This window comes from Lontra canadensis, unplaced genomic scaffold, assembly GCF_010015895.1.
Source record: "Lontra canadensis isolate GAN:19392208 unplaced genomic scaffold, GSC_riverotter_1.0 scaffold80, whole genome shotgun sequence".
Taxonomy (NCBI): Eukaryota; Metazoa; Chordata; class Mammalia; order Carnivora; family Mustelidae; genus Lontra; species Lontra canadensis.
Window position 1 is genome coordinate 3,264,784 of NW_022631074.1, and position 16,685 is coordinate 3,281,468.

At 39.0% G+C, this 16,685-nt stretch overlaps 1 protein-coding gene across 5 annotated transcripts in view; it reads right to left on the reverse strand.

Moving 5' to 3' along the window:
• Nucleotides 1–14,985, reverse strand: part of VGLL3 (vestigial like family member 3) — a 48,518-nt gene extending 33,533 nt beyond the window's left edge. For 4 of the 5 annotated variants that reach the window (XR_004385535.1, XM_032882212.1, XM_032882211.1 and 1 more), the window contains exons 1-2: nt 14,788–14,985; nt 1,032–1,317 (exon numbers count right to left, since the gene is read on the reverse strand). Coding sequence is in view for 4 of the 5 variants with exons in the window: in XM_032882212.1 (XP_032738103.1) it covers nt 1,032–1,317; nt 14,788–14,913 (412 nt within the window). In the remaining variant the exon portion in view is untranslated. The remainder of the gene's footprint in view (nt 1–1,031; nt 1,318–14,787) is intronic. The other variant, XM_032882214.1, reaches the window with a different exon arrangement.
• Nucleotides 14,986–16,685: the final 1,700 nt, after the last annotated feature.

Consider the following 16,685-nt stretch of genomic DNA (forward strand, 5'->3'; position numbering starts at 1 on the left):
ATGTCAATGAATGAAACAGGAGGTAAACTTGAAGGCCAAATTCCCAATAATCCCAAGAAAATTATAACAACAGTTACAGAAACATTACTATTATACGTTCTTTCTACTCGAACATTGGACATCAGTCCAAAGGTCTCTATGCAGTGGCACAGATAATGGGAAAAACACTGGACTGTAGAGCTTTTGCATATGCACAACACCTCACTTGAAACTAACCTGGTTATAGTGCTATAGAAAATCACTCACTTCTAACTACAATTTGATGCTCTTGTTTCTATATTACAAATTAAATGATTAGTAGATTGCATTGTATTTAATTCTCTGCTAGGATAGATTATCCTAATATGATTCATTATTGACATATCAGACTAATTTATTAAAGCCAGCTAATTTACTGAAGCTTTCCTACTTTTCACCTTAAACACATATTAAAAGTATTTACCACATGCTATCAAATAGGCCACTGCTTTACTTTTACCAAGGTAAAAACAATAATCTAAACCACAGAGACACAGTCAATAATGTCTGGATTGTAAACTCTAAGAGTTCATCCCACAACAAAGCAAGACAGAAAAAACTATCAAGAGAACACAGAAGGCTTTCAAAGTTTGGACTCCTGGGTCAGACTCAGATTTCTGCTATGTCACCACGTAGCACCTAGTGGAATGAGCAAGAGCTAATTTTTAAAAGCTGATCCAGGCACGCCTATCATTTGGAGATCCAAACTGGGCCATTGGGGCTTTAAGGAATGGTGCTTCACAGCTCAGTCCTGCCACTATAAACTCAGGCCGGTTGCATCACTACTTTCCATGAGGAATTTAAGGGGTGTGACTGCATCCTTTCCAACCCTGCATTCCACATGTGACAAAACTGATCCAGCTGTTTGTCTGAAAGAAATTCCTTGCTGTCCTTAAAAATTAAAAAGCAAGTGGATATCCGTCCTCCAGGGGCAAATCTCCAGCTGGAACCTGGTACAGGCAGTTGCGAAACAGAGACAGAGCCCTGGAGAGCATCTGCTTTTGAATTCTTACCTCGCCATAGGGGGGTTAGCCCCATCTTGCTTTTTGAAATGGCAGATTCTGGATGGAGGGTGCTGGCTTGGCCCAAAGCTCTTGAGAAGTGTTCATCCACTACTGACCCAATGTCTCCCTGGAAATAAGTGAAAAGGACACAGCGAGAGTTAAGGTACTCCATCTCGGCAGGCTGGTCTTTCTCCTCCTCCTCCTCCTCCTCCTCCTCATCCTCCTCCTCCTCTTGTTTGCTGGGAAGGGTGACTTCCAGAGAGTCCTGCATCTTGCTGTATACCGCTAACTTCTTCTGGGATGGAATAAACAAAACACGGTATCAAAGACAGTTTGTAAAAAAGCATTAACTACTTAACTTTTCACTTAAAAAAAAATCTAAATATTAACATATGTTTGCAAACTGATTCTTCTTAGTCTGCTTTACTCCATCTTTTCCCTCCCAAAACCAATCTTCTCCTTCCCCCCCAAAAAATAAGTCTGTTACTTCAAATTTTGCAAAAAAAAAAAAAAAAAAGTAAATTATCATTATCAGACAATATATTTCAGAGTGTAAAAGACAGGTTTGTTTGGTTTCTCTTTTTCATAATCTAAAATACCAAAGTAGAACGGCTTTAAAGAAGTTTTTTTTTCCAGTGTTTCATCAATTTTCTATTTTAAAATTTGAATATACATATATCAACATTATAGTTTGGGACAGAGAGGAATAGGGGACAGGCGGGGGTGCCTGGGGTGGGGATGGGGAAGAAAAGAGCTTTCCATAAATGAAATAAACTAAAATAAAAACAGGAATGTAGCGTCTTATAAAAGGATTTGGCAGATGTGCCAAACTCATTTCTCAAAAATCAAACTAAAATGACAAAGCTAAGTCTGTGTGAAGATCCATTTTGCATGGAACATATTTTGCAGATGTTCCACTTGCCACCATTATCATGGAGGGGAAAAAAGATAATATTATAGCTTACTGAAAATAATACACGGTGTTACCAATGTCTAGGGTGGCTTTCAAATAAAAATGACAAAATTTTGATAATTTTAAAATATTCTTAAAACCTCTGATCACAGCTGTAATAATAATCCATGTATATTACACCAAGCACTCTTATAAAACTTTGAACTTATTACCTCAGTTAATTTTTATAATTCTACATCATGGTTATTATTACCATCTATATTTTAAAGGTGAAGAAACAAAAGGACAGAGAAGTAAAGTCACTTGCCAAAGGTCACAGAGGATGAGAGTGGTGGAGCCAGAATGCGTAATAAAAATATGCAGGTATACTTATATGTGTTTATAAGGACAGTGGAGGGGGATCTAGAGCAGGGAAAAAAAAGCCACCAAAATGGTATGTTATCATTTTCTGGCTGGTAAGGTCTCTAGTTGTTATTCCTGCTTTTCAATATTTCCAAATGTTTTTCATTGAGTACATATGATTTTTATAAGCAACAACTTCAATGTGAATTATATACATAAGATAATGCTAAAGATTATAAAATTTACTATCCTAATGATGAAATGAGTTCTCTATCATTTGTATACCTGCAAAACCTGTTTCTTTGTTATACTATTTTTATTCCAGAAAAAAAAATGCATGCTGGAAAATGAATGTGAGTCGAAAAAATAAATCATTCTAGAATACTCCGTAAGCACATAGTTCTGCAAATGTTATCAAAACATGTAACCCAGATTCGTGTTTCTAATGGAATTACTAGCTTCAAAAATCTATAGCCCCAAATTATAAATGCATCATTCAATAAATTGAGCCCTTTCCCCCAAGCAATGAATATGTTGTTCTTGAGGGAGGTGGGCCCTGAAATGTTCAGGCATATTATGAGCTGTTAGTTATTATGTAGGAGCTGTTATTTATAAATACATGCATTATTTTATATTTAAAATCTGTGTCAATGTGGTTATCGTTTGTTGATGAATAGATAATTCATTCCTGTGAGGGAACACGCCTTGCTGATGAATAGCTGGTTGTAACGACGGTGCGGTTATATTTCCTACAATCTGTGTCGCACAGGTTTGAACATGTTTATGTTTAACTTCAAGAGCAAAAACACCACGGTAACAAAGATTATGTATAAAATAAGGGGGTTGAACCAAATGGCCTCTAAAATTACTTCTGACTTTAAATTCCATTAAAAAATAAACAAATATTACAATTTATTAGTCAAATCACACTACAATTTCTCTGTGTGCCTGTGTATTTATCTGAAGTTATGCCGTTAAGCATATACGCACACTCTCTGCCAAGTACTCTGGTATATGAAAAAGAAGCACTGTTTTTACATAGGAAAGGAGCTTAAACTGATCCAGAGGGAGTGACTTCACTGTCCACTGGTGTTCATTACTATCCCTGAAACTGATCTTTTTTTCCTGTTAATGTCTAGTTCAGCATCGGTTTGTGAGGGTCAGGTTTTGAATCTAATTGTTTCATTTGTTCAATTTTAACATCAATTCTTTAAAGGAAAGAGCCTGGGCTGTGCTAATTATGCAAAGAAAGGCAATGTTTTATTTTATCCCAATTAGCAAATAATTCTTAGATGAAATAAAATTAAAGTTTTATAAATATGGAAAAGATTTACAACTACAAATCCTGATATAAAGATAGCATAGTATTATGACCAGTAATAGCAGTAATAAAATATCTTATTAATTAATGGCAGTTGGATTTAATCTATAGATTTTCAATTTATTTAAGATTACAAAATTTTCTAAATGTTGTAAAATTTCATATTACACTTTTTTGACCAAGTGTTGAATGGTTGTATACAAATAAATTAATCTAAAATTTACATATGAAAAATTCAATATGAAATGGGGAAAAAGTGAACAAAAAGTGAACTGCCATTGTATTAAAATACCTTTTACGAGTCTATTTTCTAAAAGTTATTCTTCTGTTTATGGTTGCATTTATTCCCTATATCCTTTACGTTTCATATATATGTAATATATGTCTGGATATATACACATGCATTTACATAAATATATAATGATACCTTATTTCTTTTGATAGGCAAACACCGGTGACTTTATTAAAATATATGTATTGACTCTACTTAAATACAATTTTTTGAAAGGATATAAGATACGTTTTTTTTTTCCTCTCCCAGCTCTTTAAGACAGGTCTTCTATTAAGTAAATACATTTGCTTGGAGACTATCAAATAAAATACAGCCTATGATACATCTACCAATAGGCTGGACATAAGGCATTATCTATCATTCTCTAGTACTTTTTTCTGATAAAGATGAGTCGATTTTCACAAATTATACTGAACCAACTTAACTACTTACATTTAACACACACACGCACTCACGCATAAGCACACACGCACACGTGAACACACGATTAACTTCACCATCGATACCACTCATTAAAATAAGAATTCTAAAGTACCCAAATGGCCTGAAACCTTCCTAGAATGCAGTGAATCTGCATACTTTTTAATGTTTTTAATTAAAGAACAATATAAACAGAAAAGGCTATATATCGTAAATGTTTAGTTCATAAACTTCATAAACTGAGTGCATCAATGAAACGAGCAACAGATCAAGAACTAGAACATCATCAGTACCCCCAGAAGGCACTGCTTCCTTCAAGACACTATCTCCTGAATCCCCACCACTATCCAGACTTCTATCAATGTGATTTGCCAAAACTGTCTTTTGTACTTTATATAAATGGACTCCTACAGTATGTACCCTTTGTGTCTGGCTTCTTTCATTCTCTATTGTGTTCATGAGATTCCTGCATATTGTCGCATGTAGTCATAGACTGCTCATTCTCATTGCTGTGTAGTAATCCATTTATCTGTTCTACCACTTACAGCCATTTGGCTAGTTTCCAGATTTGGGCTATTACAAATAGTACCCCTATGAACACCTGAGTATGTCTTTTAATGAACATACGTCTGCATTTCTTTGGGGTATATACCAAAGGGAAGATTGCTGGGTGAAAGGGAATGTACGGATGTGGTTCAGCCCTAACAGATATTGCTGGTTTTCTCAAGTAATTTTCACCAACCTACACACGGACAGCCCGTTTATGAGAGTTCCTGTTGTTCCATATCCCTCTCTACCCTTGGTACTGTATTTCTTTTTTCAGTTTTGCTCTCCTGATAGATATCCCAATTTTTAAAATTTTTTTTTCTTTGAGGTGTAATTCACATAAAATTGACCTTTTGAAAGTCAATGATTCTGTGGCATTTAGCACATTGAGAATGCTGTATAACCACCATCTCTCTCTCTCCAAAACATTTCATCAACCCAAACAGTTCATGATAACCACCGATCCGCATTCTGTCTCTAGGGATTAATCTATCTTGGCTATTTCATATAAACTCAATCATACATATATGACATTTTTGCTTCTAGGTTCTTTCTCTTAGCATAATGTCTCCAAGGTTCATTCACACTGAACCAGTACTTCATTCTTTTTATAGCTGAGTAGTATTCCATTACATGCAAATAGCATAATTTGTTTATCCATGTATTCACGGATGAATATTTGAGTCATATCTACCTACTGCCTACTGCAGATAATGCTCTTATGAGTATACACGTATTTGGTTGCACACCTCTTTTCAATTCTCTTGGGTAAGTATGTATGATAGTTGGGTAATATGGTAACACTACACTTAACTTATTAGGGACCTGCCAAACTGTTTCCACAGCGGCTGAACCACTTTAGATTGCCACCAGCAATGTACTTGGGGTCCAATCTGTCCACATCCCTTTGTAGAAAAATAACACTTGTTATTTTCTGGATTTTGAAAAAATTATTATTACAGCTATAGTCACCCTAGTGGGTATGAAGTGGTACCTCACCGTGGTTTTGATTTGCATTTCCCTAATTACTAATGATGTTGAACAATTTGCATACATTTAAAAAATATTAAGTGTGAGCACAAAGAAAACAGGAACAGAATTTAAACAGTAACTGACTCATATGCTGACAATCATACTGTCTTAACATTCTCCTCCACAGACCCTTAAGCCTTAGCTACTTTCCGATATCCGTGCTTTGGTGACAGTAAATCAATTCTTTGCCTATTTTGAACTAAGTAAATTATCCATGTGCACTTTTGCCATATTCTGTATTCACTTGGTATTTGCTTCTTAGCATGAAACTTGCCTGGTGTTACATTCTTTCTTGAGAATAATATATAACATTCAAAATGTTGAGGATAAACCTCAAATCATCAGAATCTAGATTTCCTGAATCGAGGTCAAAAGGCAATCTAGTTAATGTTGTTTTTTTTTTCCTCAAGATGCACAATACTTCCTAAAAATATCAAAGTCTCAGAAATGTTCATGCTTTTCTTACAAGACTCTGAAGAATTGTTAACCAAAACAAAGACGTCATCAAAAGGGACTTCAACACCTACAGATTGGTTTATTTAGTGCACATGAACTAGCTCATCCCCATTTCAGAGTAATGACAATTTTCCCCCAGGCAAAATGACCCTGCCTTAGGTGAAACAATGACTGAGTTAGCAGCCACAAAGTGAAAACTAACCCACGAGAAGAGGTTAAAGCAGTGTAGGAAAGAGTGAGCCTGGGCAATGCAGACCATACCCACCCACCTCACAGCCGGCTACAAGGCACGACAGGAACAAACTCTCACAGGAATGTGCAGGGGAAAGGATTTTGTCTGACAAGAGAGACTTCCATGTCAGGAGCCAAATACCACTAACTCCCCAAGGCTTAAGCTTACAAAATGCCAAATGATTACTGTGCATATGTGGAAACTTCTTTTCCTAAAAAAACAAAAGTATTTTAATGAATCATTGGATATTTGGAAACAGCTTTGTCTCTCTCTTTTTTTTTTCATTCTTTTTTCTTTTCCTTTCTTTTCCCAATTTCTACTGGCTCTCTTCTCTAAATGCAATGATTCTTTTATGTTCAAAAAACATGGTCGATGCTTCTAAGAAAGGACCACTAGGCTGAAATAAATGTTTCAAATTCCCTACGCTTCAAATTGTAAAGTCCATAAAAGCAACTGACTGCTCCTTGATTATATTTTTCTGTATTTACTCGGTAACAGAGTTTTAAAAATATATCAGAGAGACTTGAAATTTTGATCTTTAGCCTGTTTGGAAAAGGAGGAGGAATCAGGTTCAGGGAGGGTGGGTCGGGATGAAGAGCTATGCCACAGACCTTTCACATATCATATTTTGCTTCCCTCTCTCAAACACAAGCACACAAATATTTTGTCCTAATAATTGTTTCCAATTTACAAATGCAAAAACTGATTTGCTTGGCTGGGATCATCGAACTAATAAATGGCAGAGACAGGATTAGAACCTATTTCTGTCTGACTACAAAACATGAGCCAAGAAAATAGACTACAGGAAATGAGTGTCTATATATTGAGGTTAGTCAAATAAATAAACAGAAGCCCACAATCAGCAGGGCATCAGATGCATCCCATAACTAAGGAGAGTCGAGTTACTTATAACATTAAAAAAAAATAGAGATGTAAACATATAACAGAGTTACAGCTATTAAATCATGCAGTGCTCTTCAAAATAGATATACATCCACATAAAACTGAAGTCTCTATCCAAAAAAGGTACTGTACCCTTGGCAACTCAGATACATAATGTTATTGCCCACCATTTTTCTGGAAATCGTATTTTGGAAATGTGAGCAGAGCCAATTTTGTGAGACACAGTCATAACTCGAGATTCTGTGTTTGTTTGTTTATTTTGTTTTGTTTTCATTTTTCTTAAGAGTTGGGAGTAACAAACTAAAAATACTATTAACTCGACCAGCTATTTTTGAGCACACTTGAGTCTCAATGATTCTGGTCATTATCAAAAATCAAACTCATCCCTTCCAAGGATGAAAAGTTTCCAGTTTCGAGGATGTTCCAAAAAAATGTGCCACATACTTAGACAGAATTTCAAAATTTGCATTCCCAAAATATTTTAAGCTATGATCACATCACAAGGGTATGTGTTCTCTCTCAAACTGACTACTTTGAATGAAACAAGTTTCCAATATGTGATTTTTTGATATGCCTTTATAATCCTATTACTAGACATAGGGTATGACTTCATCTTTAAAAATTCATCTGTTATTCATTTAATCACCAATTAATTCCTCTTCTCTATCAGAAATTGTGCAAAGACATGGATTCATCACAAAGATGAAAGTCATGGCCTATCATTAAACTCAAGCTGCTCATAGTTAGTCAGAAGAGCATTGTAAGGGCAATGGTAAATAAAGAGAACCTCACAGTTTATCCATATGGCTAATTGTCCAATTTCTCCAAGTAGCTAATATTTTAAAATTTTTAAATAAGAATAGTAAGAATGTAACATTAGGTCAATTATTAATTGTTTCCTTGTTTCCAAAGAAGTCCAGATGGGAAGGAACCACAATAGAAAGAGAGCGGGAATAGAAAGGAGGTTTTGACCAAAATGAGTCCGTGAGTCTGGGTCAGTCACCAAACCGTCTGGCCTTCAGCTTCCTCCTCTGAAAATGAGGAGTTTTGAGACTTGATTATCTCAGAGGTCTCGTCCAACTCTCTATCCTAATAAGCAACATGCTAGAGCTCTAGACAAATTCACACTTAATTTTGTTTCTTACGTTGGCTGCCTCTTCTGATTTTGCAGGACACCAGCCAAAAATACCGTACAGACCATTGAAGACTAATTCATTCCTAGACATGGGTCATCTAGCCCAATTCCCAAGAATTAGCTTTGGTATCTCCTTTATCTGTCTTCACAGTAAGAAGAAAGGATACATCCTACAACTGCCCCGCCCCTCGCTCCATCCGCCAAGGACAAGTGTTTTGGCATACTACCACGTTAGAGTTCTAAGAGAAAAGGACACCTGTTTACTTTAGGTCATTCTTCCTTTCTTTTCTTTGTCTCCTCTCTACTAAAACACAAGACAAATGAAAAATAGTTTGGTTACCCCATTTCAGACCACACTTCTAAATTATTGGCATAAATCTGGTATCCATTGAGATATCTATAAATGCGGCATATATGACTACTTGATTTTAGCGGCAGATGTTTGAGTCTATTGGCTCAGGGCAGTGTTGGGTCTTCCTAAATGAATAGTTAAAGCAGAAAACCAGCTGCTTAAAGAGGTGCTTTTTGAAGATTCAGGGCAGAGTTTTGCCCAAAATTATTTCCTTCACTGTGTCTGCCAGAACCTGAAATTCAAGTATCAGAAAGCTTTTGTTTCTTGAATGAAGAATGAAAATATTTTTTCTGGAGATAATACCTTAAATTATTATCTATTACTGGATTAATTAGTTTGGGATTCTTTGTGGGGGGTTTTTGTGGGTTTATTTTTGTTTGTTTGTTTGTTTGTTTGTTTTTAAATGCTAGCTGGAAGTAGGGCCTATGGGAATGGGATCCAACTTCAGCACCCAAGTTTTCGAATGATAGACAGAAAGTCTAATACACAAGTCTGCTTTAGGATCTGCCCTGAGTATCCTAAGCATAATATTTTTAGTCTCGTTGAACATTCCCTTTGCACAGAAGGATACAAGACAGAAATACATACACTATCCAAAGGGATCAGCTCAGCATCTTTGCTGCAACAGCCCCAAGAGTCACTGTGCACGATGGCAAGCTTCTTCCCTCTGAACACCCTCATTTCCTTCGCCATGGCGCATGTCCCAGCCATCCCCAATTTCATGAGATGGGAGACTTTATAAAGTGCAAGGTGAATTAGGCCTTACTTGCATTTGTCCAAAATACCCCTTCCTTTCCAAAGAGTTGTCACCTTGTCCTGGCATTTGGTTTTCTGCTAAACATATCTTCACTATGCATGATTGTATGGATTCCAAGCCTTCCCTTTCTATCGTTATTGTAATCTCTCTTCTGGTTGACTGCCAGAGACAATAGTTAGTTTAGTCATTTTAAAGTTTAATTTTTTTTTCTAGCTTTGAATTTTCTGGCTGCAAAGTTATTGGGAGCATAAAACTCTGTGTACTTTAAGCTTCTAAGTTTCTGCAGTCAAGTTAATTTGTGTAGTGTGGAATTATGGGGGTTGTTCTTTCTCAATGAAGTCCTGTATGAATTCTTATAAGTCCACTTAAGTCCTTGCTTACAGTTGCAAGAAAATTGGATCCTCCACCTTAAATAAGTTGGCTGTATATTGAGACTATTTAGGATATAACTGTATTCTTTCCATTTAATGAATTTAAACTTACGTTGAAATAACAGTAACATATGAGGCACTTAAAGCTGACTGTTAATACCACTTCCTGAAGATTATTTTAAAATAAATAAATGTTCATTTGCTAAGTGGATATTCTGCCTCATCAACAAAGGATGCAGAATGGATAGCAAAAGTCATTAGCATAATATAAATGCTTTCAAAAGGACTTTGGAATGCCTGAACTAAAAAAGTACACTACCAAGGACTTGGAAAGAATTTCAAGCTCCAAGGCCAAAGAATCTACTGCATATTAATCTTCTTTATCAAAAAGTTGATTTGGAGCACTAAAGACAAAAATAAGCCTATTGTGCAATTGCAAAAAATGAAAAATAAAAAGGCTTGGAAGACTGTATAGAATGGTAGAAAGATGCTACATTGGGGAGCAAGGCATCTGGTGGTCTTAATTTTGTCACCAATTAACTCTGAAATCTTTGGCTAGGTGGTTCAGCCGCGTGAGCACCCATTTTTCCCGTTTGCAAAAGGAGGGGTGTAGTATGTTTCTTCAGGGTGTCTTCTTCTGACTACATATGTGTGTGTGTGTGTGTGTGTGTGTGTGTGTGTGTGTGTGTTTTGTGACCTAACCAAGGTATCAAAGTCCAGAGAAATAGTTTGGGGGCGGGGGAACTCCTTATAAACTTATAACTGGAGTTCTGCCTCCTAGGAGCATTTAATTCTTTTAAGTGAAAGCATGCAAGAGGATTCACACAGCTGTGGACAAAGTAAATATGCTCTAACTTATATGAAGCCCGGAGCATAATTGTTAAAAACCCCTATGCACAATTAGAAAACTAGCGATCTTTTTTTCTGCTTTCACCACCTCATGAACAAACTACAGGATGCTGAAAGCTTTACGTATCTTTCTAATGTTGACATTATGAGTAAATGGGGGGGGCAGATTTAGACAATAACAGGCTGTCTATATTTAAGATGAGAAGTCCCCCGAGTATGAAGGGAATCTATGATTTCATATCATTTCCCTCAATTTTTCCTGACACATATTTGGAAATTTGTTTCTCTTAGTTCCTACTGTCACTGTTAGAATGCAAGCACATTCCTTTCTGGACACGTTCTGCAGTGTCATCATGCCTCCGGAGCAGGGGCTGAGAGACTGAGTCAAAAGTTCTCTTGAGGAGATGTTAAAGAGATGGTGGGCATGAGGACCACAAAGCTTAGCATCTCTTAGCAAACCCTGTCTGGATAAAGCACACTGTAAGATTTACTCATAGTCATGCAACTTCTAGGAATTAATGTCAGGGACTATAAAACTTACTCTGCAGACATATTTACAAATTATTTTGATTCATGTAGTCTACTGTATGCCTAAGTAACGCATTACAGTGCCACCTGAGATATATGCAGTTCACTAGGTTTTTAAGCCACCAACCTATTACTACCTACAATGCATAATATACTTGATGAAAAAAAATCTGAACTTAAAATTTCAAGTGCACATCTGTGCTTTTAAGGGTAAAGCAGAGTACACACGCCTGGAGGATGATATTCTATTATTTCAAAAATAATTATCAGCTATATGATCATACGTGAAGAGGAAAAACACACCTGTGGATAAAATCCATCATAATAAACCATTATAGGGAGCCTGGGAGGCTCAGATGGTTAAGCGTCTGCCTTCAGCTCTGGTCATGATCTCCAGGTCCTGGGATCGAGCCCAGCGTCAGGCTCTCTGCTCAGCAGGGAGTCTGCTTCTCCCACTGCCTCTCCCCACTGTTCCTACACACTCTCTCTCTCTCTGTCTCAAATGAATAAATAAAATATTTGAAAAAAATAAACCATTATGCTATACTAACTTACAAGGACTTCTGAGCTATATGGATTTGAGGGAAAAAAATAAGCTCAAAGATACACCACTACAACGGATTACAGAAGGAACACAAACCTGAAATGCTTTCTTTTCTAACATTTTATCAGTGACCATGAAACTTTCTTTATAACTCTATCACTTTTTCTGCTTTTCTTTTTTCTGCTCAGCAAATCAAGTTTTCAAATGCTGTAGGAGTGGTAGCCTTTATTTTTGTCTCCCAGGCAAGATGCTATTAGGGGTCACTTCCCATGGATGGAGAAAACAATCTTCAAGGATAATAATGATAAAACCTTATGGAATGCAAAAACAACCAAAATATGTATTCTCGGATGACTGCATTAGGGCCAAGTCAATATTAGTCCCACTTCACCCACGCACCGCATAGTCTAAAAATGTTGTCAGCCTGATAAGAATTTCCTGATTTACTCTTTTTTCCAATAGAAAATATAGGTCATCAAAATAAACGCCTGACAGTAAAAGAACAGTAGTTACACTATCAAGTCTCTTTATTTCACTAGCCAGTTATAGTCCATTTCCTTACTTAACAACAGAAAAAGTAACCTCTAACAAGCCATTTTTGTAAAAGTAACGTGAAAATTTCCAAGCACACCTCTCAGCTATGTTCTTAAAGTCAACTCAGCCAATTATGTATTTGAAGGATACCTACAGAACCCTAAAGCGTAGACTAATATGCGCAACTTATCAATGTGGACGATTCAGGTGAAAAAGAAAATTCATTCTTCAGTTAGTTGATGGTCTCAGCAAAAGACTGATATTTGGGGATCAAGTTGTAGCACTGTTACAAAAGTTGGCGTACTGGAGTTTTCCTCACTGAAAACTTAATTTTATGAATAGTAATTTATAATTTTTCTGATATGAATTTTATTTTCTAGTTCAAGAGTATTATAATCCCTAACCTCCACCACAGATTCATATATTAATGGAATTATTTTCACAATTCTATAGAATAAAACCCTATTCATAACTTACATAGTTCAAGTTATCTTTTAAGGGGAAAAACACTTTTCTGTATACTTAGTAATTTTGAGTCTGTTGCTTGTCTACATTCCAATTGACAACTGAGAGCCTCTACAGTCCCTGAGATGAAGGAAGGGAAGGGAGGAAATAGAATGGTTCATCTGGGACTGACTGTTTATAAAACACATAAAAATGATATCCAGCATCTCTTTGCCTCACTTGCCTAATTTGTACCTAAATGTTTTTCTCTATTATTTAACGTCTTTTATGTTTAAAATCAAAGAAAAGCAAACAGCATAACCAAAATGTTTAAATCTGTCACCTTCGACCACAAATTATAAAATGTTTTCCCATTCTCTTTCCTAAAAGTAATCTTGCTTTCAAATGCTAAGGCTGCTGAATATTAAAAACATAAAATAAAAAAAAATGGTAGCAATAAAATGGGGCTCCTTCCTCTTTTGCCCTACTTGGTCTGGTTAAGCTTATATTGTTTAGCAGATAACTCTGGGGCATGTACCCTGCTCCAGAATCAGCTGAATTTTATAGTCCTTAAATTCTAAACTGAAGTTATGATTTCTTTCCAAAGAGTAGCCCTACAAATCTAGCAAAGAAACAAGTAAAGGGAATACAGAAATCAAAATTAATTATGTAAGTTTTAATAAAGAGCCAAACCCTTAAGACCATAATAAAACACATGGTTCCTAAGAAATTTTTTAAAACCCAATCAATAAATTCTGTGAATGGTAATTTCCAAAGCACATCTGGTTCCCTGGTAAGTGTCTCCACCTCGGAGTGCATAAATTGTATTTTTAAAAATTTCACCAAATCAACCATAATTCCCGAATTCCCAGAGTCTGAAGACCCTACTTCGGTACAAGCTAGTGCCACAAACTCACATATGTGTTCCTAGAGCGCTAACTGAGGCTTGAAACACATTGTGTTGGTGTCCAGAGAGGAATGTCCAGGGATACCTAGTGCCAAATTCCCCACACCCTACTCTCTCTTCTAAAAGAACTATATCATCTCTCTGGTTCCAGAACCCTTTTTAATCCACAGCATTCTCCGTCACTCTCAGCATGGTGAAGACCCAACATCCAGTGATCCAAGGTTACCTCTTGAGTGGGGGACACACTTCTAGTAGGCTGAACTATAACATCTCTGCGCTTTGATGGAATTAAAAATGAATGAGGAAGTTTGGGATCAATTCCTGCCCTCTCAGTCACAGTCATAAGAAGACAGACTCTACAGAGAAGTTTAGTAACATTTGACAGACATTACACTAGACCTCTGTTCCATGAAAGTTCCAGAAAGGTCATTCCATGAGCTCACTGTCCAGGTAGCCTCCCCTATGTCGGAGACACAATTTTATCCTCTTAATCAAGAAAACCCTGAAAACACTTCACCTTTCCAAAGAAAAGAAAATATTTGATTTAAAGTAAGTTTACTCACATACTCCTAAGACAGATGCCCTTGGTGGGTTTCAGAGAACTGAGCCCAAAGAGCTAAGGTGGCTATGCGGAGCAGCTTTGAGCTCCGGTGACACCAGCTCAATGAAGGCAGGTAGTGCCTCACATCGAATCTCCACCCGTCCACCAGGCTGCTTGTCCCTTCCCGAAGCCTTTCCTCCGTTCTGCTCAACGGCGCTCCCCCAGGTCCCAGAGCATCCTCCGCGCCACCCGTCCGGGCGGGACGTCGCCCGAGTCCCAGACAGATACTCTCGGTGCCCCTCGCCCCCGCCCCCGCCCCCGGCGGGCTGCCCGGTCGGTGACTCACCTGTTGGCCAGGTTGGGGCGCCGGGTGGTAGTAAGCTGTGGGGCAGGTTGCAGCTGCCACAGGGTTGGGCAGATACTGGGGCGCTCCATACGGCTGGGGGTGATACATCACCTCCGCACAACTCATGGCAGCCGGGGCAGCGGCGGCCCCCGAGCTGCCGCCGCCGCTCTGCGTGCTCGGGCGACGGGCGCCGCCGCCACCGCCACCGCCGCAGCTGCCTCCTCTGTCGCTGCTCCAGCTGCTACTGCGGCGAAGGCGGGTCCTCGGCGGCCGCGGGCTCCGCGCGGGGCGCGGGCTCGGGAGGGGTTGGCAATCAGTGGGGGCCCATGCGCGGGCACCTTCATCTTCAGCCCCTCCGAGTGTCCCCTTGCCTACGCTTATATAGCGGCTCCGGGACGCAGGGGCCCGCCGCGCGGCGGGGGCATGACAGTGCCCGGCTCCTGCGAGGACAGCAGCGCCCACTGCAGCGCCAGCCGCCGCCGCAGCCCCGGCCGGGTTGGGCAGCCCTGGGGAGCCGGGGCTCTGGTTTGCATATACACAATGCACGCCCGGGGGCTCGTCCTATCACCGGAGCTCGCGCCTGGGCGAGGACCGGGAGGCGGGGGCAGAGGGAGGGGGGCGCTGGGGAGGAGGGGGAGCACTTCGCCGCTCCAGGCTCTGGCGCGGAGCTGTGCAAAGTTCCTCCAACTCGGTCCGCGGCGGGCGGGTCGCCCAGCGGGGGACCCCGGGGAGGGCAGGCTGCGGATTGGAGCGAAGTTTGAAGCCCTCTCCGCCTCCCGGCGGTGGGATGATGGTGGGAGGGGAACGGTATGCGAGAGGCTCCGCGCCCTAGAGCTCAGTCTTTCCACCCTGTGTCACCTGGCTGTCCGGGCGAGGGCTTCCCAGCCCCAGGGAGCTTTTAGGGGGGAACACCAACACAGAGGCCAGCGCTAAACCAAGGCCAAGTGTGCAAAGAGGTTAAACAGAAGGAACAGGCGCAAAATAAACTGGGATTAGCCCCTGCGTTAAATATAACCGTAAGTGAAAGTTAACTTTATTACAAACGCGCACACGCCAAGAATGCAACAGTTTTCTACAAGTAATTTCGCTTTAAATTTACACCTTCATGGTATGAAAATTTTGTGGGACGTCAACCTTTTCTGGCTCTTCCTGCCTGGTTTCCATAGAGTAATAGACAATAACAACTGATTAAGCTCATTCAGCTATTAAAGGTTTATCTACTTGCAAGTGGTTTATAATCCTTTCCAAAATTAAAAAAAAAAAATCTCTTTGTGGGAATATAACTATTTTGATAAAATCAGGTGAAGTAGAAAAGAATTGTAATTATTTTATAAATAAGCAAACTCTTTGAACTTTAACTATATGTCTCCCCTTCTATTTAAGTATCCTCTTTTATGACACAGAACAGTTTGTTTTCACAGAGACTATCCTTTGAGAAAAAGACAAGCTGAATGTTATATGTACTGATGTTGTCATGGACTGAATTGTGTTTCCCTCCCCCCAGATACATATGTTGTAGTCTGACCCCCAATGTGACTGTATTTGGAGACAAGGCATATCAGGAGGGAGTTCAGATTAAGTGAGGTCCTAAGAGTGGGGTCCTAATCTAGGACTGGTATCCTTATAGAAAAGGAAGTCACACTAGGGATCCCTGTATGCCCTGGCACAGAGGAAAGGCTTTGGGACAGCCGGTAAGAAGGTGCAGTCTACAAGCCAGGAAGAGACTTCTCACCAGAAACTAACCTTGAGGGCAGCTTCATATTGGATTTTTTTTTTTTAAGATTTTATTCATTCCCTTGACAGAGAGATAGTGTACATGAGAGAGAGAGAAAGAGAGAGGACACAAAAGTAGGGGGAGAGGGAGAAGCAGGCTTCCCACTGAGCAGGGAGCCCCATGT